The sequence below is a fragment of the Mustelus asterias genome, chromosome 2, assembly GCF_964213995.1.
Source record: "Mustelus asterias chromosome 2, sMusAst1.hap1.1, whole genome shotgun sequence".
NCBI classification, from domain to species: Eukaryota; Metazoa; Chordata; class Chondrichthyes; order Carcharhiniformes; family Triakidae; genus Mustelus; species Mustelus asterias.
Genome location: NC_135802.1, coordinates 111,366,210 through 111,387,932, shown reverse-complemented (window position 1 = coordinate 111,387,932; position 21,723 = coordinate 111,366,210). Strand labels below are relative to the sequence as shown.

The window sequence follows — 21,723 nt, the reverse complement described above, 5'->3', positions numbered from 1 at the left end:
AGCCCCCCCAACACCCAGCGCCCATGGCGGCCCCCCTGCCTCACCCTATACCATGGCAGTGGCTGACCCACCCTCTTGTACAGGTTGGTGTACAATGCTACTCACCTCCTCACTCTCCTTTACAACTGTTGCACCTGAACCACACTTTATAGGAGCAGTCGTGATTCACACTGGTGTGGCATCATGCCAGAGAGGTGGGTACATTCCAGGGGATGGTGGGTCGCATGACAATTTCACTAATGAGATTGAAATGCAGTCAAACTCATGCTAATCAGCTTCGTGTCATTTGTGGGTGAGAATGGTTGCAAAACGGTTCTCACCATTAGAAAAGGCCCTGGAGAATTGTAAACTGCATCCCCCTCCCCTCACTGGTGAGAATCGCATTCTACCATAAGATTGTGACTCACAACTCGCCAAAAACAAACGGTGCATTTACTCCCATTTTCTCGTTCATTTGGCACTTCGAAATTTTTTTGTTAAATTGCGCGCTCTATTTTTAAGCTTTTCAGCTGCTTCTCAGCTGTATTTTTCTTCTGCATTAAACTCTTCAACCCATGTATTTTATTTATCTGATGAGGTCAACTGCCATCTCATGGTTTACTTCAAAATTGTCCCCCTCACTCTGGGGTCTTTTGTGGCCCACGGTGCTTTTTAGAGGATGTGCTTAGTTTTCTTTCGGGTCTATGCTCCAACAGCTTGGAGTTTATATATCTGTCAAAGCCTTTTAATATCTCACCAAAGGCTGTTGAGTATTGATCTATGTGTTAGCTATGGATTACTTCACCAGCAAATGAACTAAAAATGAATGAAAACTTTCCAACTTGTACTTCTGATTCTTTATTTAATCATGTAAGTCTTTTGCAAACTAAAATTAGTCTTCTCCAATACTTTTTTTCTTTGGTCTAGTTTAGCCAATTCCTTTTCCAAAATGTATCTGGCTCTTCTAATTTTCTGTCCATGGCTTTTTTTTTTACTTATAGCTTTAAATGTCATTGCCCCTTTAAGGCTATCACAGAAGTTACCTTTTCTTTATCCATGCTGTTGGGAGTTGTTGGTTTCTTCTCTTTGAGTTTCCTATGCTTATACAATCTTGATGGGCTCTTTGGCGATTAGCCACTTCTCTCATTTTTAATTTTTAAAATTTCAAAATAGTAGTATTTCTTTTTTGGCAATTCGTATTTTCTTTGGCCTCTGCAGGTCCTTTTTATTTTGAGCGTTTTGCACTTTGGGAGATGTGATGGGTGCAGGCTTTGTAAAATATTACGAGCTGCAACATTTTCACTTCTGTATAAGAAAGCAGGGGCCTAACTGAAAAGGCTTCTCTTTCTCTTAAACTCTGCAGTCTTTTTCTTTTTAACTGTTCTCTGCATGTTTCGCTCTTTAACTCTGCAGGTGGTCCGCTATTCTGCCTGTCTTTTTATTCAGTTTCTTTAGCTTCCAGCTGTCTTCCTGTTTCTTCCATCTGCTGAGCACCTGGAAATGTCACCTATTTTATAATGTAAGTATAACTACTTTTTCAAAATTTTCTCACCATCTTGTAAATTGACCAGGTTCTTGGATTATGCATCACTCAGTGCCTTGCAACTTTTGTATTTTTGCTCACTATTTTATGATCTGACCAGGTTTCTTGACTCAGGGTCTTGCAATTTGTTTTGTATTTTTCCTCACCCACCTTTATTATCTGACCAGGTTCTTTTATTCTGCATCACTCTCGCCATGGACTTCCACTCACTTGGGTAGTTTTCTCAACTTCTAAGTCTGTAACAAAGCTTCTTCAACTTTTCTTCAATTTTTCTTCTTAGACACACATCTCTCGAGTCTGGCTTCAGCTGCTTTTAGTCTTTCATGTCTTGGAATTCATTTCTAGGTTTGTAATTTAAAATGCTGATCACTATGTTGTATTATGGTGCCGCTGCTGATCACCATGTTTCGTTATGGTGTTGGCTGTGGACCCTTCCTGCAGTCCTTTTTCAGCTGCTCAGTGCTGGCAGCATAATACAACACTGTATTGTCAGCAAACTTCGATACGTTACACTCATTCTGCTCATCTAAGTTATTCTTTTGGTTCCCTGAAGTTTGAAATAATCACACTTTTACAGTCAAAATGTTGGAGCTTCAACAATGTATTTCTTGCAGCCCTCTAAGTGGCTGGTAGACATAAATTTTTGCTTGGCACCTGACTGCAGTATAGCATTAAGTGTGGTACCCTGGATGTAAATTCTCACAATGATTAGTTCCTGGCTCCTTATGAATAATATGACGATACAACATTAAATCATTAATGTAAATTGCAAATAGCTGAAAACCAAATACTGATCTTGTGCTACTACGCTAGTTTTAGCTTGCCAACTCCAAAATGTCTTGTTGATTTCCAAATCTCTGTTTCACTTTCAGTAACCAATTTTCAATCCATGCCTCAAGCAACCTCAAATCCCAATAACAGCCTGTTGGCACCTTTTCAAATGCTTTTAGTAAATCCAAATTTACTAAATCCACTGGCTCCTCTTATCCATCTTAGTAATTACATTCTCAAACAATGCTAACGGATTAGTCAAATGTGATTTCCCTTTAATAAATTTTTGTTGACTCTATAATCTGCACTCTCGCCATATTCCTAATAGTAGATTTAAGCATTTTCCTGTGAGTAATGTAGGAACAAGCCTATTATTCCCTGTTGTTTCTCATTCTCCTTTAGATGCTGATGGGGGTAGGAGGGGATGCAGGCGAATGCCCAAAAATTTGGTTCCAGCTAGTATGCTGGGTTATTGTTGCTGCTCCTGGCTCCAGTAAAATTACTGACAATGCGGGAATGTGGACCCTGGAAACCTGGCCAAATCAAGAATGAGGCCAATTATCTCAGTAACAAGCTGATTGTCAGCTCAATAAGGATCAGTTTGAGATTATGGGGAGGGGCACACACAGGTTGCACACTGGGTTATGGTCAGACCAGATACATGGAGGCGACAATAGATTGGGGAATCAATCATGAACGTACCATGAACATAGGCTGGCCCCTCAAAGGGACCACGACTGAAAGGGACATTCAGCCATTTGCATACAGGTGCATTGAATGTGTAGAGGCTGCAGGAAAATTGGTCTGAATATGCTCAAGAAATGCAGGAAATTGTGACTCTTGGAATTGCAGGAGTATAAGAGGAGTCCCAGACATGGGAGCCCAGTTGAGTGCAAGAAAGGCATAAGCTGGCAATAGGACGTTGATTCTCATATATGGGGTCTAGTGGCACTGAGGATCTATATCTTCAGCAACAGAGGCTGGAGGAGAAGGATGAAGGCCAGGAAGCCAGTGGGGCCATACCTTCAATGTAGGATCTATTGCTAAAGACAGAGCTTCTTGGACATGTCAGGGAACCAGTACTACAGGAAGTTGTGCCTCCCCAGGCAGATGGTCACAGAGATTTGTTCCCTCACACCACTGCTTGCCAGTAGCCATCAAAGTCACTATGACTTTCTTTGCCTCTGCTTGCTCCTGAGGATTAAGAGTGGATTTTGGTGGTATCTCGCAAACAACTGCATACTACTACATCTAACAGATTGCTTATGATGTACTTGCAAAAGCTGGGCAGTACATAGAGTTTCAGACAGATGAAGTCTCGCAGGCATAAAGGGCTGTGGGTTATGCCTCCATTTCTGGATTCCCCAGGTGTAGGTCATTATTGACAGCACAGACAGATCATCCAGTGACTTTCAACAGAAACTTCCCACTCTTTTGCGTACTTAATCTCCTGGCACCTGCCAAGGTTCCTTCAACCTCCTCCAGTCCAGGGTACTGCAAATTTTCACTCCACTACCTCCTCCTCCTCCCTCCCCCAGCCATCTCAGCAAACTCAATGGATGGATTCTAGAGGATGAGGCATATTGTTTGAAGAGATGCCACTTGTCCCTTTTCATGACCCCAAGATGGTGTCACAGAGGTGCTACAACTGAAATCATTTGTTCATATGGATCACCATCGAGCAGGCTTTCTGGCTGCTGCTGTTGTGTTTCTGTTTCCTAGATGGGTCAAGTGACAACCTGCAATACATAAACTTCTGGAAGTGTCTTGCTCATTGTGGTGATTTGCTGACTCTCCATAACATGGCCCTCCAGTAGGAAGTGGATCTTGAAGAGAGTGAAACGCCAGATCAACCGAGCTTTTTGAAGGAGGAGGAAGATGAGGAGGAGGATAATGAGGATGAGCAGAAAGCTGAGAGGTGCCAGCTTTATAGGAAATTGGCTGGGCCTGCGACAGGACTGAGGGCTTCATCAGATTACCACCAATGTCATTATGGGCGGCACGCTAGCACAGTGGTTAGCACTGCTGCTTCACAGCTCCAGGGACCTGGGTTCGATTCCTGGCTTGGGTCATTGTCTGTGTGGAGTTTGCACATTCTCCTCGTGTCTGCGTGGGTTTCCTCCGGGTGCTCCGGTTTCCTTCCACAGTCCAAAGATGTGCGGGTTAGGTTGTTTGACCATGCTAAAAAATTGCCCTTAGTGTCCTGAGATGCGTAGGTTAGAGGATTAGTGGGTAAAATATGTAGGGATATGGGGGTAGGGCCTGGGTGGGATTGTGGTCGGTGCAGACTCGATGGGCCGAATGGCCTCTTTCTGTACTGTCGGGTTTCTATGATTTCTATTCATCTAATCTCAGAACATTTTAGCTGAACCCTTCTACTCAGGCTGTTAACATGCTTTGGAACTCACTCCAAGCTTTTTGCGGTTTCACTTCAATTGAAGACAAAGCCTTGAATGGATTCACTCTTAACACTAATGAAGAAAGCAGACATGTCCAGAGGCGTCACTGTCCTCTGACGAAGATCTCTTCTTCCCTTCACTACCTCTTCCCTCTTTTTGAGTCTTGTCATTAAGGATGGAAGATCAGGGGCGAAATCTTACGAGAAAGTGGTAGTGTGCAGTTTCTTGCAACAAAGCAGGTGTGTTTCTCTCCAGAATCTATCACAATCTGTCATAAAAAAATCAAGAGGGCATGATTCATGCCATCATAAAGGTGGGCGCAGCTTAATCAGGCTCTTCCGAGATCAGGGTGCCATCTTTTAAGGGCACCTGATCAAAACTTTGGTCAACTTCGCCCATCCCACCACTGAGGCCTCAGGGGTTACCCTCTGCACCCCTGATCAGAGTGAGCTTTCCCCCCAGCGATCATCAGCCTCTTCTCTCCTCCCACAGTCACACCATCCGAGCTGGCACCCCCCTCAGCATCCCCTCCTCATCAGGCTACTCCCAACCCATACCACAGCAGCATTAACCCTCCCTCCCCTCCCCGACATGAGGCTCCCACTGAGGTATGCCCCATGGCACAGGTTGGTACTGCCAGGGAGGTAGGTTGGCACTGCCAGGTTGACACCATATGTGAAGGGGCAGTGCCAAGAGGCATTGCCAGGGCACTACCTGGCCTTGTCCCTCTCCCCTGGTGGCTATACTTAGCTTTGCACACTGAGAGCGACCCCCACAACAGATTGCTGCCTCACAGCCCCAGGGTTTGATTCCCAGCTTGGGTCACTGTCTGTTTGGAGTCTGCACGTTCTCCCTATATCTGTGTGGGTTTCCTCTGGGTGCTCCAGTTTCCTCCCACAGTCCGAAAGACGTGCTGATTAGATGGCATTGCCATGCTAAATTCTCCCTCAGTGTACCCAACAGGTGCCGGAGTATGGTGACTAGGGGACTTTCACAGAAACTTCATTGCAGTGTTAATGTAAACCTACTTGTGACTAATAAATAAACTTTTAACTTATATGGTCGTTAACCTGATGACATCACTGGCAAGGAGCACGGAAGATCCGAATTCACGATCTCGCCAGCGAGAACTGCAACTTCTGGATTTTCAGTCCCCACTGGCATTTGCATGGGCGGAAAATGTTGGCTCAAGGTTTCTCCCAAGATGTTTGAAGTCAAATGTCCATATTTACATTGTGTTCAAAAGTGCACATTTACATGGGTGGCAAATCCCAATGACCCACTCAATGCTTTTCCAATGTGGTAACCTCCGCTGTTGGCCACTTCTACATGGTGCTCCCTGAGAATCTCAAGTGAGGTGAAGGCAGCATGTTTATGTGTCAGCTGAGATGCAGGTGGTGGCTGTCCAATTGGTTGTTACATTGTCTGTGCTGGTGGCAGATGCATTGCCTGATGTACAGATGTTTACTTTGATGTCTCTATTCTCTGCAATTGTCCTGGTGCCATTACAGGACCTTGTCATATGAACATACGAATTAGGAGTAGAAGTAGACCATTTGGCCCCTTGAGTCTGCTCTGCCATTCAATAAGATTATGGCTGTTGTTTCGAGTTCCACAGTCCCAGTTATCCCAGATGACCTTTAATTCCCTGGCCTAACAAGAATCTGTCTATCTCCACCTTAAAAATATTCAGCAATCCTGCTTCCACAAGCTTCTGATGCAGAGAGCCCCAAAGTCGCACAACATTCAGAGAAAACAATTCTCTTCATTTCTGTCCTACAAAGGCGATCCCTAATTTTAAATCAGTGCCCCCCAGTTCTGGACACAACCACAAGAGGGAACATCATTTTCACATACACCATGAAAAGACCATTCAGGATCTTCTAAATTTAAATCAAGTCACCCCTCACTTTCCTAAACTCCGGTGGAAACAGTTCCAGTCTGTCCAACCTATCCTCATAAGACAACTCACTCATTCCAGCTTTCAATCTAGTAAACCTTCTCTGAAATGCCACCAATGCATAAATAACGACATCAAAACTGCACACAGCATTCAAGATACGGTCTTACCAATACTCTATATAAATGAAGCATAACATCCTTACTTTTATTGTCAATTCCTCATATAATAAAGGACAGCATTCTATTAGCCTTCTTGATTATGAACTGTACCTACATCATAACTTTTTGTGACTCATGCACGAGAACACCTAGATCCCTCTGCTTCTCGAATTCTGCTGTTGTTCTCCATTTAAGTAGTGCTGTTTTATAATGCTTCTTGCCCAAGTGAAGAAGTTCACATTTTCCTGCACTGAACTCCATCTGCCAGATTTTTGCCTACTCTCTCAACCTATCTATATCTGTCTGCAAATTTACCGCGTCTTCTTGACAAAATATTATCCTGTCTTTGTGTCATCTGCAGATTTAGCTCCATGCCTTCACTCCCCTCATCTAAGTCGTTAATAATAATTGTAAATAGTTGAGGCCCTGGAACTGATTCCTGCAGGACTTCACTCTTCACATCCAGCCAATCAGACAAAGAACCATTCGTACATACTCTGTTTTCTGCCATCCAGCCAATCTTTTATCCATGCTAATATTGTACCAACCCACAGCATGAGCTTTTATTTTCCTCAATAACCTTTGATTTTATCAAATGCCTTCTGGAAATCCAAGATGTCTACAGGGTCCCCTTTATCCACAGCACATGCTACTTCTTCAAAGAACTCTAATGAATTGGTTAAATATGATTTCCCTTTCACAAAACCATGCTGCCCTTTCCCAGTTACCTTGAGTTTTTTCTAAGTGCCCAGCCTTAATGCCAATTTTAACGCCTTTCCCATGACAGATGTCAAGCTTACTGGCCTATAGTTTCCTGATTTCTTTCGCCCTCCCTTGAATACAGGGGTTATATTTTTTACTTTCCAGTTTGATGGAACTGTTCCAAATTCTAGGGAATTTTGGAAAATTAACACCAATTCATCTACTTGCTCATTAGCCAACCTCTGGGATGAAATCCATTTGGATCTGCAGCTCCATCAGTTTGCTCATTACTGCTTCCCTTGTGATTGTGATTTTACCAGGTTCCTCTGTCCCTTCACCTCCTGTTTCACAGCTATTACTGGAAGGTTTTTTGTACCCTCTATTGTGAAGACAGCAGCAAAATATTTGCTCATTTCATCTGCCTTTGCCTTATCTTCTATTTTAACTCCCTATTCTCATTTGCTAGAGGACCAACACTCTCTTTACTTGCTCTTTTTCTTTTTAAATATCTGTAGCAAATATTACATTTTTACATTCCTGGTCAACTTCCTCTCATTCTCTAATTTCTTTCTCCTCATTAACCTTTTAGTCATTCAGTGTCATTATTTATATTCTGACCAATCATCTAACCTGCCACTCATCATTGCACAGTTATATGCTTTTCCTCAAGTTTGATACTTTCCTTAACTTCTTTAGTTAATCATGAATGATGGGTCCTCGCTTTAGAATTTCTCTTTATATAAGGAATATATTTATTCTGAGTATTCTGAAATATTCCCTTAAATGTCCACCATTACTTCACTATTGGTCTATCCCCTAGCCTACTTTCCCAATTCACTTCAGCCAGCTCAGCTTTCATGGCCACATAGTTGCCCTTTTTTAAGTTATTAGTCGTAGTATTCTATGAAGTTCTCATCCAGGCTACTACTGCTAATCTGATTTTTCCAGTTTATATTAAAGTCACCCATGATTATTGTCATTGCTTTATCACAGGCACTCAATATTTCTTCTTGTATACTTTGTCTACATCATCATTACTGTTTGGTGGCCTTTGGACCATTTCCACGAGTGACTTCTTTTTCCTACCATTCCTCATCTCCACCCAAATTGATTTTACATCCTGATCTCCTGAACTAGGGTGATATTTAACTATTACACAATTGCCATCCTTGATTAGCAGTGCAATCCTCCATCTTTACCTATCTCCCAATTATTTTTGAATGTCATATGACCCTCAATATTCAAGACCCAATACTTGTGGAATGGGAGGAGTGGGCACTCTGGCAAGCTCCATGACTTCCTGTTCCAATTACAGTAAGAAGTTTAACAACACCAGGTTAAAGTCCAACAGGTTTATTTGGTAGCAAAAGCCACACAAGCTTTCGAAGCTCTAAGCCCCTTCTTCAGGTGAGTGGGAATTCTGTTCACAAACAGAGTTTATAAAGACACAGACTCAATTTACATGAATAATGGTTGGAATGCGAACACTTACAACCAATCAAGTCTTTAAGAAACAAAACAATGGGAGTGGAGAGAGCATCAAGACAGGCTAAAAAGATGTGTATTGTCTCCAGACAAGACAGCCAGTGAAACTCTGCAGGTCCACGCAACTGTGGGCGTTACAAATAGTGTGACATGAACCCAATATCCCGGTTGAGGCCGTCCGCGTGTGTGCGGAACTTGGCTATCAGTTTCTGCTCAGCGACTCTGCGCTGTCGTGTGTCGCGAAGGCCGCCTTGGAGAACGCTTACCCGAATATCAGAGGCCGAATGCCCGTGACCGCTGAAGTGCTCCCCAACAGGAAGAGAACAGTCTTGCCTGGTGATTGTCGAGCGGTGTTCATTCATCCGTTGTCGCAGCGTCTGCATAGTTTCCCCAATGTACCATGCCTCGGGACATCCTTTCTTGCAGCGTATCAGGTAGACAACGTTGGCCGAGTTGCAAGAGTATGTACCGTGTACCTGGTGGATGGTGTTCTCACGTGAGATGATGGCATCTGTGTCGATGATCCGGCACGTCTTGCAGAGGTTGCTGTGGCAGGGTTGTGTGGTGTCTTGGTCACTGTTCTCCTGAAGGCTGGGTAGTTTGCTGCGGACAATGGTCTGTTTGAGGTTGTGCGGTTGTTTGAAGGCAAGAAGTGGGGGTGTGGGGATGGCCTTGGCGAGATGTTCGTCTTCATCAATGACATGTTGAAGGCTCCGGAGGAGATGCCGTAGCTTCTCTGCTCCGGGGAAGTACTGGACAACGAAGGGTACTCTGTCCACTGTGTCCCGTGTTTGTCTTCTGAGGAGGTCGGTGCGGTTTTTCGCTGTGGCGCGTTGGAACTATTGATCAATGAGTCTAGCGCCATATCCTGTTCTTATGAGGGCACCTTTCAGCGTCTGGAGGTGTCTGTTGCGATCCGCAAGCCCACGGATAACCTCACGATGCTCCACTTCTCCAGCTTCCACCCTAAACACGTTAAAGAAGCCATCCCCTACGGACAAGCCCTCCGTATACACAGGATCTGCTCGGATGAGGAGGATCGCAACAGACACCTCCAGACGCTGAAAGGTGCCCTCATAAGAACAGGATATGGCGCTAGACTCATTGATCAACAGTTCCAACGCGCCACAGCGAAAAACCGCACCGACCTCCTCAGAAGACAAACACGGGACACAGTGGACAGAGTACCCTTCGTTGTCCAGTACTTCCCCGGAGCGGAGAAGCTATGGCATCTCCTCCAGAGCCTTCAACATGTCATTGATGAAGACGAACATCTCGCCAAGGCCATCCCCACACCCCCACTTCTTGCCTTCAAACAACCGCACAACCTCAAACAGACCATTGTCCGCAGCAAACTACCCAGCCTTCAGGAGAACAGTGACCAAGACACCACACAACCCTGCCACAGCAACCTCTGCAAGATGTGCCGGATCATCGACACAGATGCCATCATCTCACGTGAGAACACCATCCACCAGGTACACGGTACATACTCTTGCAACTCGGCCAACGTTGTCTACCTGATACGCTGCAAGAAAGGATGTCCCGAGGCATGGTACATTGGGGAAACTATGCAGACGCTGCGACAACGGATGAATGAACACCGCTCGACAATCACCAGGCAAGACTGTTCTCTTCCTGTTGGGGAGCACTTCAGCGGTCACGGGCATTCGGCCTCTGATATTCGGGTAAGCGTTCTCCAAGGCGGCCTTCGCGACACACGACAGCGCAGAGTCGCTGAGCAGAAACTGATAGCCAAGTTCCGCACACACGCAGACGGCCTCAACCGGGATATTGGGTTCATGTCACACTATTTGTAACGCCCACAGTTGCGTGGACCTGCAGAGTTTCACTGGCTGTCTTGTCTGGAGACCATACACATCTTTTTAGCCTGTCTTGATGCTCTCTCCACTCCCATTGTTTTGTTTCTTAAAGACTTGATTGGTTGTAAGTGTTCGCATTCCAACCATTATTCATGTAAATTGAGTCTGTGTCTTTATAAACTCTGTTTGTGAACAGAATTCCCACTCACCTGAAGAAGGGGCTTAGAGCTTCGAAAGCTTGTGTGGCTTTTGCTACCAAATAAACCTGTTGGACTTTAACCTGGTGTTGTTAAACTTCTTACTGTGTTTACCCCAGTCCAACGCCGGCATCTCCACATCATTCCTGTTCCAAGACAGTCATTATGCAGCAAAGCATTTTTCCTCCAGTCAGAGCCTCCCTTGCATTCTGTGCATTTTCTCCTGCACAGATAAGAGAGTGAGAGATAAGATTTTCTCTGACTAATGCCAAAGTATCTTTCATATAAGATGCTTATTAGTGCTGGCCAGTCCTCAACAGCAATATGGCTCTGAGTCTTTCTGAAGGATCTATAATTGCCCTGGCACTCACTACTCCCATGTTCAAGAGGAGCATGCACCCTCAGGCTCTGCAGTTGGAGCATGTGCTGGAGGTTGAATAGCCAGGGGCCTGTCATCAAGGTCTAGCATTGCGTTCACCATGCCAGGGAGAATAAGGTCACAGAACCTTGTCCGACGCTGCACCCAATTCCTCCTGACCACACCGCTGCTGCTGATGGTCTCAGCAACCTGTAGCTGTGACAGCTTTGTTTGGCTGTGTGACTACCACCTGCCACCCTCTGGAAAGATTACCTCCTTCCTCTCCCTCACCGTCTCTATGGCTACCATGTCAGCATCGGAGAAGCGAAGTCCAGCCCTTCTCTGGGTGCCAGCCCTCAGCCTCTATTCCCAGCACACTGATGCACCCATTTTCTGCAGAGTATGTCAGTCGCTGAAATAGTTCCAATGATATGTTCAAATGGGACCCACACTTCTCCTGTCTTGCCTCCATTACCACACCCACAGTTAATGGGCTGTCCTACCTGCCTCCAGCCTATTAGCAACCTGACTTTGTGAAAACTGTGGGCTGAGTGTGGGAACTTGGAAATGTTTTGGATGTTGGTTTCCCAAGCCCAGGAGGAAAATCCTACCCTTGGTGTCTTAAGAAAAATAGGTAAGGAATCGGTAGCAGAGATTTCTAAACATCTGTGCAAGGATACAAACAAAATAAATATACTTGCCATTATGTTGTAACTGCTGACAACCACAGCACACATAAATGCAGAAGTGTAGGTGTTTAAATCACAAGGGAAGCTTTTCCTAATGTTTTCTCTTTGAAAAGAAGAGGCATGCAGCATTCAGCTTGGAGTAGAATGTGTTTTATTGCCCTCTTGTCTGTCCTTGTCAATGAAGGGAGCACAGGTAGGTATCGTTTGATAGGGTTAGTAAAGAGCACATTATAAAGGTTGTTGACTGAACCCTGAGTTGTCTTCAAGATAATAAGTTTACAATGTTGCCGGGAAATTGAGGAGTGGCTGAAACCTCAGTGAGCCAACATTTTGTAATTGAAAACGTTTATTAGCAAAATTATGTGGAAGAAACTCAGTATATAAGAGTTCATTCAGAAGTAGCCAAAAATGCCCCACCCCTCCCCCCACTTCTGGGCCACAGTCCTATTTCTAGCCATTTAATTAGTTATTCTGGATTGCAGCATTATAAATGTAAATTTTAATTGTACTTGGATTAAGTCAATAACATCTGCTTCACGACATTGCGATAAGCATGATGAAAGTAAATGCTGGAAACGCTCAATGTATCTGCAAAAAGAAAACTTTTAAACCAATTAACTTTCATTAGAACCAAAGACCAATTTTTATATTGCGCCAATTTGTAATGCTTCATTATAAATAAGCATAATTAATTGAATATGCAGACTTAATTAGATTGTATTAATTTAGTCTACTATTTGAAATGGTGAATGATGGATCAGGATTGCAAACCTCTGAAACTGACAAAAAAACTGCTTGATCAGATGTTTTTGACATATAATTGAGATTATTATATGAATAAATAAGCCTGGAGATACTGTGGCAATGTGCTTAGCCAGCTTTTCATTTCTTTTTCCCCCAGGATATTGAAGATCATGTGGCTTTCCTAATAACTGTTCCAACAGCCTTGGCTATATTCCTCACAATTTTTGTCCTGGTCTGCGTGGAGTCTGTTTTCAGAAAGCTACTGCACGTGTTTTCTCTTGTAGTTTGGGCATGTCTGGTTGCTATGGGTTACCTCTTCATGTGCTTTGGTGGAATCATTTCTCCTTGGGATCAGGTAAGAACTCTACACAGAAACAAGATGCAAGTGTCAGTTAGCAAATCATGCTCAAGTGAAATATTTAATCATTCTTTCTTTTAGAAATATTGGGGGCGATTCTCCCAAAAGTGCTGAATTAGTGGGAAAATTGTTCTACATCACGACTGTTTTTTCAGTACAGCTTCAGACCTGAATCACTCCACTCTGTGCACTGCAGAGGTCACAATCGTGAATCTCATTAAAAACACGGGGGCGGGGCCTATTCGCGCTAAACAGCTCTGGAACTCTGTGTATGCGCAATGGTCCCGATCTGTCAGACTCCCCGTTTGCTGGCCAGCGATCGAGCTGGCCAGCCCGGGACCCCCGCAGTGCTGCCCCTCCAGGCCCCCTCCACGATCCGATCGCGGCCCCCACAACAATTCATGGGCCACCCCTGATCCACCCCTGCGCTGGAGTGCCCTGATGTCCAATCCACCCCCCCCAGCAGTGGCGATTCCCCCACCTCTCTCACCCCGGCAGACCACCCCCCCCCCCCCCCCCCCGCTAACCAGCCTCCCCGGGGTCAGACTCCCCCCACCGGGAGACAGGCCCCCCTGGCAGAGCAACCTCCCCCAGTCTGCCTGATTGCTACCTCCCTCCAGCCCAGACCGATCCCAGTGCAGAGTGGCAGCGGGACCCCCTATCCCCACCAATCACCTCTAGGCCCTGCCCACAATAACCCCCACCCTCTTGGCACTGCCCGATGTCCGATGGGCAGTGCCAAGGGGCACAGGCTGGCACTGCCAGGGTGTCCATGCACAGGGGGCACCACCACCCTGCTGCCTGACCCCCTGGGGGGCCCGATTGCCTTCCTCTTCACTCCGCTGGGGTCTCCCGCTCGTTCCCCAAACGTGGGGAGCTACTCTAAACCCCGCCAGAATTAAGTACTCCTGGTGGAGTGGGAGATGCTATCGGGCCCGGCAAGCTCTGTGCCGGGCCCAATAATCACATTTAAAATACATTTAAAATTCTTGTAAAACATATTCAAATGACTTACCTCACTGTTCGCCGGTTTTCTGCGCATTCCCGGCGGTGCCATTTTCTTGTCGTTGGGAGATGCGCACGGGTCGTAAACGCTCACAGGGAAACCCGCGAAATAGTCACAGAATCATAGAAACCCTACAGTACAGAAAGAGGCCATTCGGCCCATCGAGTCTGCACCGACCACAATCCCACCCAGGCCCTACCCCCATATTCCTACATATTTACCCACTAATCCCTCTAACTTACACATCTCAGGACACTAAGGGCAATTTTTAGCATGGCCAATCAACCTAACCCGCACATCTTTGGACAACGCGCATCTCCCGACCCCACCTGCCAGAAAAGTTGCGGGTCCCAATGGGAGAAATAGGCCCATTAATTTTAACTGCATGTACTGAACTGAGTAAGCTATGACTGAACAAAAAATATTTGAGTAATTTGATTGATTTATTGAATGGTACCTGCTGGTTCTTGATCAGACAGGAAAGAAGTGTTGTGAAATTTGAATTGTTGGTTTGTAAGGCTGCAGGCCTTCAATTATTAACTTTGCTTCCTATCTTTTGCTCATGATTGCTGGCTCTTCCTGTTTGTACTTTTACCCATTCAGAAGTGTAGGTGCAGCTCAGATGGTGGCATACTCTTAGCCATCTGCCAAAGCAATCGCAAACCAACCCCAAATAAACATAAGAACAGCCTGTGATAGTTTTTCTTCCTCCCTTCAATGAGATGTTTTCTTCCCATCTCTATTCTGTAGTGTGGATGAAATTGGAATGCAGCAAAACAGGGATTTGAACCTGTATTTCCCACCACTCCCATGATAAAATGCATTGATGCTGAAAAAACTGCACCACTGTACAAAACCTTTTGTTTTATGAAAGATGTGGATGGATCTATATCATTCCAACCACCAAGACTATCGGTATTAGTTATAATTATCCTATTGTTGTTGGGAGAACATTCCATCCCAGACAGTTTATATAATGCTGTGAAGGTCGATGAAAAAGCTTCACTTTAAAAAATTGTGTTAGAGGTGATTTACCAGTCAACAATTGAGGCTAGTATTTTGCTACCAATGCGATAACTCAAATTGGTCAGTTTGTTTTCTGGGGCCCTGTTGGACACAGTCTTCAGTCCAAAAGGCATGGGCAGGATAGCGCCAAGCCCACTGACCCCAGAAATAGATAGTAGGTGGCCATTGGGGTGGGCAAGTACTGAGGCAGGCTAGTTAGAAGGTCTGCCTCCGTTCCCTGGGCTTAGTTCCAGTTGTTTTAGAAGCTGTTAGGCCCTCTAGTCCTTGCCACTCACAGCTCCTAAACCCCAATATATCCCTTCAAGGTCCCTCCATCCATGCCAACCGATGCTCCCACCACCCCAATACCCCCATTCCCTCCATGGAGCTTCCATGTCATCTCATGGCACTCACCCACCCTCCATGCTCCCTCATACTCTGCTTGGCCCCTCCATACTACCTGATGGCCCCCACTCACTACCATGTCCCTCACACTCCCATGCCATTAACGTAGCTACTCACCCAATATCCACCATGGGCAACTTCAGGATTAAAGTTAAGATGAGAAAATAAAATTCATAGATCTCTCATTCCCACACACTTGAAAAACTGTGAAAAGATTTCCATTCATGAAACCCAATCAACACTTTTAATTATCTTAAGTGGTGAATCCTGTTTTAAAAAATTATATTGAGTCACCACATCAAAGACAGCTGCTCCTGTTATAGCCTCTTTAAACTGTCAAACTGTGAACTCAGAATCCCCATTGAGATAATTGTAGCTTTTGAAACTCAGGAAGACATTCATAATAACAAAATAAAAATCATTGGGAAATAACAGCAAATAATTCTATTGAAACTACACAAACATGTGGTAATATTTCTTTTCTAACATACACTAGATGGCCTGTCAATCAAAGCAGACCAACAGACAGTTTTTTAAAACTCTTATTGGCAGTTTTATGTTGTTTTCATGTTTAAAGAGTGGGGATTTAGAAAATCTTCAGATCATTTCGCCTAAACTGATCTTATCTGCCTTTCAAGGCTATTTATATCTACACATGATTCCTACACTGCAGGTTATGGCCCTTGGAACAACCAAAATGGAATCTGTTTACACTTAGTAATGAGTCCAATTGATTTTGCTGGGTTAATGTTTCCCACCTGTGTGAATCTAACCCCACTCTCTTCCATTTGCCAGCCAAAATTGGATCTGTTGTTAACAGGGCTGGGCTTTGACATTTATGCCCCACCCACCATTTTTAAATGTCAGCAGAGTTGGGAACACTGCAAAAATGCAGCCCTTGGTTTCAGTTGTAATCTGTTGTCAAAACATTTGAATTTTAGAAGCTGTCACCTCAAAGCACATATTAAAACTGCTTTAATAATTGAACAACTTCAGTCTATTAATGATTTATTAAATAGTAGGAAGCGGAGATCTATAATTGATTCGATATTTAATGTAAAATCATCGCAAGTCAATTGTACACATCAGTTTGAGAGTTTAATCCTTATCAATGGTTGGCATTGTTATACTAATCACTTATGTGGTTGAGAGAGATTTCATCTTCAATTAGTTGATTGTATTGGTTTGCATGTGGGGGGAGGATGTCAGTGCTTGGGGGCACATGGGGAAATATGCAAATTGTGTGAATGGAATTTAGCATGAGAGCTTTTATAGATCATGGAAAATAATATTAATTTACATTCTGCATCACAAAGGGCTGTAAGGATATGATCTAGGCTGACAATTCCGTGCAGTAGTGAAGGATTTCTAAATTGTGTCGTATTTTGGACTGAATGTCATATGCTTGTTCCAGGTCAGTGTAAAATGTCATATGACAGTATTTGAAGAAGAGCAGTCAGTTTATCTGGTGTCCTGCTTAACAGTTTATCGAGCCATTAATCTCATTTGTTGTTTGTGTTATGTTGTGTGAAAATTGGATATGAAACAATAATGACTGCAGCTGAAAAGTGACTTGAGCTGCAAAACACATTGAAATAGCATGTGGGTACGAAAGGCACCATATTAGTGCAAACTTGTTTTTTAATATTTGTACTGAACGGCCTTTCATATGCAATTACTTTGAAGTAAATTCTGCAATGTATATGTGTACCTAAGTTGAAACAGTACAAAGCTGTTTTTTAGGACAGTTTTTCTTTTGTTTTTTTGAGCAAATGTTATCTTTTAATTAAAGAATTAATTCAAGAGGACTTGTGAGGCAGCTCGAGTGACATTGCCCACAATGTGGCGTGATAGAACCATAGAAAATTACAGCTCAGAAACAGGCCTTTTGGCCCTTCTTATCTGTGCCGAACCATTTTTTGCCTAGTCCCACTGACCTGCACTTGGACCATATCCCTCCACACCCCTCTCATCCATGAACCCGTCCAAGTTTTTCTTAAATGTTAAAAGTGACCCCGCATTGACCACTTTATCCGGCAGCTCATTCCACACTCCCACCACTCTCTGCGTGAAGAAGCCCCCCTAATATTCCCTTTAAACTTTTCTCCTTTCACCCTTAACCCATGCCCTCTGGTTTTTTTCTCCCCTAGCCTCAGCGGAAAAAGCCTGCTTGCATTCACTCTATCTATACCCATCAAAATCTTATACACCTCTATCAAATCTCCCCTCAATCTTCTACGCTCCAGGGGTAAAGTCCCAAACTATTCAATCTCTCTCTGTAACTCAGCTTCTCAAGTCCCGGCAACATCCTTGTGAACCTTCTCTGCACTCTTTCAACCTTATTTACATCCTTCCTGTAACTAGGTGACCAAAACTGTACACAATACTCCAAATTCGGCCTCACCAATGCCTTATATAACCTTACCATAACACTCCCCTCTATAACAGCCCCCTCTAGACACTTAAGGAAGCCAGGTCAAGTATTGGCTACTGGGCCCAACCAAGAAGATAAATAATCACTTCTCGGCCTTTTGGCTAGGATCAAGTGTAGTTTTTGATTCTGTACTTGATAGAAGTCAATGGGGTTACACTGAGGCTTCATTTGAAGCAATTTTTTAAAGCAGCATCTAGGCCTTTTGGCTAAGATGCAAATGAGATCAAGCACTGGAGGAGATACAATACCTGCTCCCAACAGCTTGGATCATGTGGATCGAATCCAACACAGAAAGAGGGCAGCCTGTCTTGTCAGCTTGGATCTGTAATGTCTCTCTGATAGGGACTTTGATTGGATAGAACTAAAAAAAAATTTAACCTGAATATGGAGTCAGGAGGATAAGGAGTGCTGCACTACCGCAGACCCCTGATGTATCACTCACCCTCAGCCCATTGAGCCCTCGCCCACTAGTTCACAGGCCCCCAGCTCTACATTTGTCAGATTCCAGCTCCCATCCACACATAGCTGCGTGCTTCCTGGGTCCTTGATACCTGATCCCTGTCTCGACTCAGCTCACTTATCCTCACTGTTTGCTCTTGCTTCCTGAAGTATTTTTTTATTTAATCTCTACTGTCCTCCACGCTATCACAGACCTTGTTTTTCTTTCCCCCTCCTCACTTCACAGCCTTAAAAGCTCTAACATTTCTATCTATCTTCAGTTCCAATGAAAGATCATCAATCAGAAATATTGGCTGCGATTCCCCCATCACGACCCACAACTCTTCTGGCGGGTCGAGGTGGGAGATGCGCGTCGCCGGCCTTGTACCGGGATTTGGGCATGCGCCGGGAACGCATGCTCATCTCCCAGAGCCGGCGAACAGTTGCCAGTCAGACCACACTGGAAACCGGCAGGAAGGCAGGTAAGTAATTTGAATCTTTTTAAAATGTATTTTAAATATATTTAGTAGGTCATTATCAGGAATTTTCAGGTCCTGATCGAATGGTGGTTGGGGGGTCCCCCTGCCACTCTCCATGGCGATCGGTCTGGGATGGAGGGAGGGCAGTGATGGGGCAGGCTGGGGGGGGGTGGTCTGCCGAGGGGCCTGCCTCACGGGGTGAGGGGGTGGGGGGATTGCCACTGCTGGGGGGGGTGGGCTGTGCATCGGGGCGCTCTGCGACGGGGGTGGTGGTCAGAGCTGGCCCGGGATTTGTTGTGGGGGCCGCGATTGGCCCGTGGGGGGTGCTGAAAGGGCAGCACTGTGGTGATCCCGGGCTGGCCAACAAGCGGGCTGGCACAGAGTTCCAGAACTGTCAAACTTCGGCGCGAATAGGCCCCGCCCCACCCCCCTGGGTTTTTAATGATATTCACGACTGGTACCTGGGCAGTGCACAGAATGTGGAGATTCAGGTGAGAAGCTGAACTGACAAAGCAATTGGGGTTTAGAACAGTCTTCCTGCCAATTCAGCACTTTTGGGAGAATCGTGGCCATTAACTATTTCTCTCCACAGATGATGCCTGAACTGCTGAACTTTTCCAACTATTTTGTGCTCCCTCTATCTGACTTGACCATCCATGTTTGTGCAACTTTGGTTTTCCCTGTTTGTATCGCTTAACACTTGGTAGTAGTTTCCCATTCCACATTATGTTGATTATTGATGTAGTAGAGGTGAGTACCTTCAATCACTCTGAAATCCAATTGATTTAAAGAATTTGCATTGAGACACAATAGACAACAAAACAGACTAAAACTGTCTTATTGGATTGTCTGGGTGCTCATGATCAAGCATATTGAAATGAAAACTGCAAATGGGGAGAAAAAAATAGTTACTAGGTCTGTAACCTCAAATACACCTGGGATTTGATTTGAGACACCAACATCAAATCAGATGGGATCGTGATACCGCATTGAATCAGGAACAGTCACCCGGCAGTAATTCTCCCTGAATTGGCCAGTTCATGAGCAGAGAGTGTGCTCGCCATCCAATTAAAGATGGCAGGCAGCCTGTTAAAGTGTCAAAGCTGGACAACCAATACAACACCTTTTAGCATGGAAGGAGCTGCAACCTTTCTTTACAGAGCAAGTGAGAGCGAGAGGGATTTTGAGGTGCCCTCTCGGCAACTTTTACCAGTTTTGAATTAACAAATGGCCAAAGGATTTTGGGCCACCATTGTGGAGGGGAAACTCCTCAACAGATGGCCTTCCATGCAGTTGTGACCATTGTGAGAAGGAACTTAAAGCCAACCTGCAGTGCTGCACAATCACGTCCGCACCACTCCCAAACATCTTACCTCCTGGGAAGGCGCCTCCAGACAGCTGACCTGCTCCTGACACTTTGGGAAAATTTTAGTCAGCCTCTGGTAATTATCATTAATTGGCCTGTTTCTTACCTAGATTGCCTAAGCTGTGGACAGCTGTTCTGTCTCCAGCAAAATAGCCTGGAGGAGAGATGGTGCTAGCTAAACTGCACACCAGCCAGCACCACTAAATTACACACCTCACGCCTGCCTCCTTCCATACTTGTCCACATATCACTGCAAATATTAGTTTGTTAACATTGTTTTTCTCTCTCCAGAGATGCTGCCAGACTGTTATGTCTCTCCAAAATTTTCTGTTCTTATTCCAGATTTTCAGATCTGCAGTATTTTGTCTTTGTATCAATAATGAGCTCTGTCAAAAACACATGTTAGTCTACTTTAGTTAAGCTGCTGTTTCAGCTTACATTCAGTATGTTGCCCATGCTTTGACATTTCTTGGTCATTTTCACGTATTACAACTATCTATATATTGAAAGCTCAGGATGCCTGAGAAATTGCACTGTAAAGTGTTGCTTTAGTCAGTTGGACTCAAGTAACACTAAACTCAAATTAACTAAACTGATTAATTTAGGCATAAGTAGGAAAAATTAACAGTCAAGAATATATACAAACAAATGACAAGCTCCTAGTCACAGATTAGTAATTCTCTAAATCCCATAAGTTTAGTTTCAAAGTTGTTCTTGTGTTAGAGGAACCAGCAAATGTCATTAAATGATTATATTGTCCTTTGAGTTTGAAGAAGGAGATGGATGTGCAGACTTATCTACGATGAACGTGGAGATAGTTGTACAGTCCCCATCTAGATGCATAGGGCCCAATTTTACCATCAAGTTGCGCCTGTTTTCAGCTGCAGAAACTTGGTAAAGTTGAGCATGAGGTGAGTAGCGTGATTCAAGCCTGCCTCCACCTTTACCAAGGCCCAAAAATGGCCGCGATCGGAACCGCGCCCAAAAGAGGTACAACATCCATTTAAATGCATTTGCATGCATTTAAATTGACTTAATGGGCTGCACGCCCAACCTTACCCACACTTACCCCTTTACCACCACATTTTCCCATCCAGAATCGGCACGAAACAGACATGCTCCATAAAAGTCCAATTCGGGCGCTCCAGTGAGTGAGGAGGTAAATGCCGAGGGTCCGACGGCTCTCTGCTTGAGATCAGTTGGGGCGGAAGGGGGGGGGAGGTGGGGCTGCTGCCACTCTGCCCGAGATCAGTGGGGGGGGGGGGGTGGGGAAGGAGGGTCCGCTGCCACTCTGCCTAAGATCAGGGGGGGGGGGAAGGGGTGTGGGGGGGCGCTGCCACTCTGCCCGTGATCAGTGTAGGGGAAAGTGGAACCGCTTCCGCTGCCACTCTGCATGAGATCAGTGTGAGGGAGAGGGTTTTTTTTTGCCACTCTGCCTGTGATCAGTGGGGGGGAGGGGGGGGAAAGGGGGGTCGACTGCC

General features: G+C 44.9%; 1 protein-coding gene and 1 non-coding gene across 2 annotated transcripts in view; both read left to right on the top strand.

Moving 5' to 3' along the window:
- adcy2b (adenylate cyclase 2b (brain)) overlaps positions 1-21,723 on the top strand; it is a 422,964-nt gene that overhangs the window by 6,444 nt on the left and 394,797 nt on the right. The window contains exon 2 of the mRNA XM_078228489.1: positions 12,909-13,106. Coding sequence (XP_078084615.1) covers positions 12,909-13,106 — 198 coding nt within the window. The remainder of the gene's footprint in view (positions 1-12,908; positions 13,107-21,723) is intronic.
- Positions 18,041-18,223, top strand: LOC144481889 (U2 spliceosomal RNA). Its single transcript, XR_013495795.1, has one exon. It is a non-coding gene; the product is annotated as a U2 spliceosomal RNA (small nuclear RNA).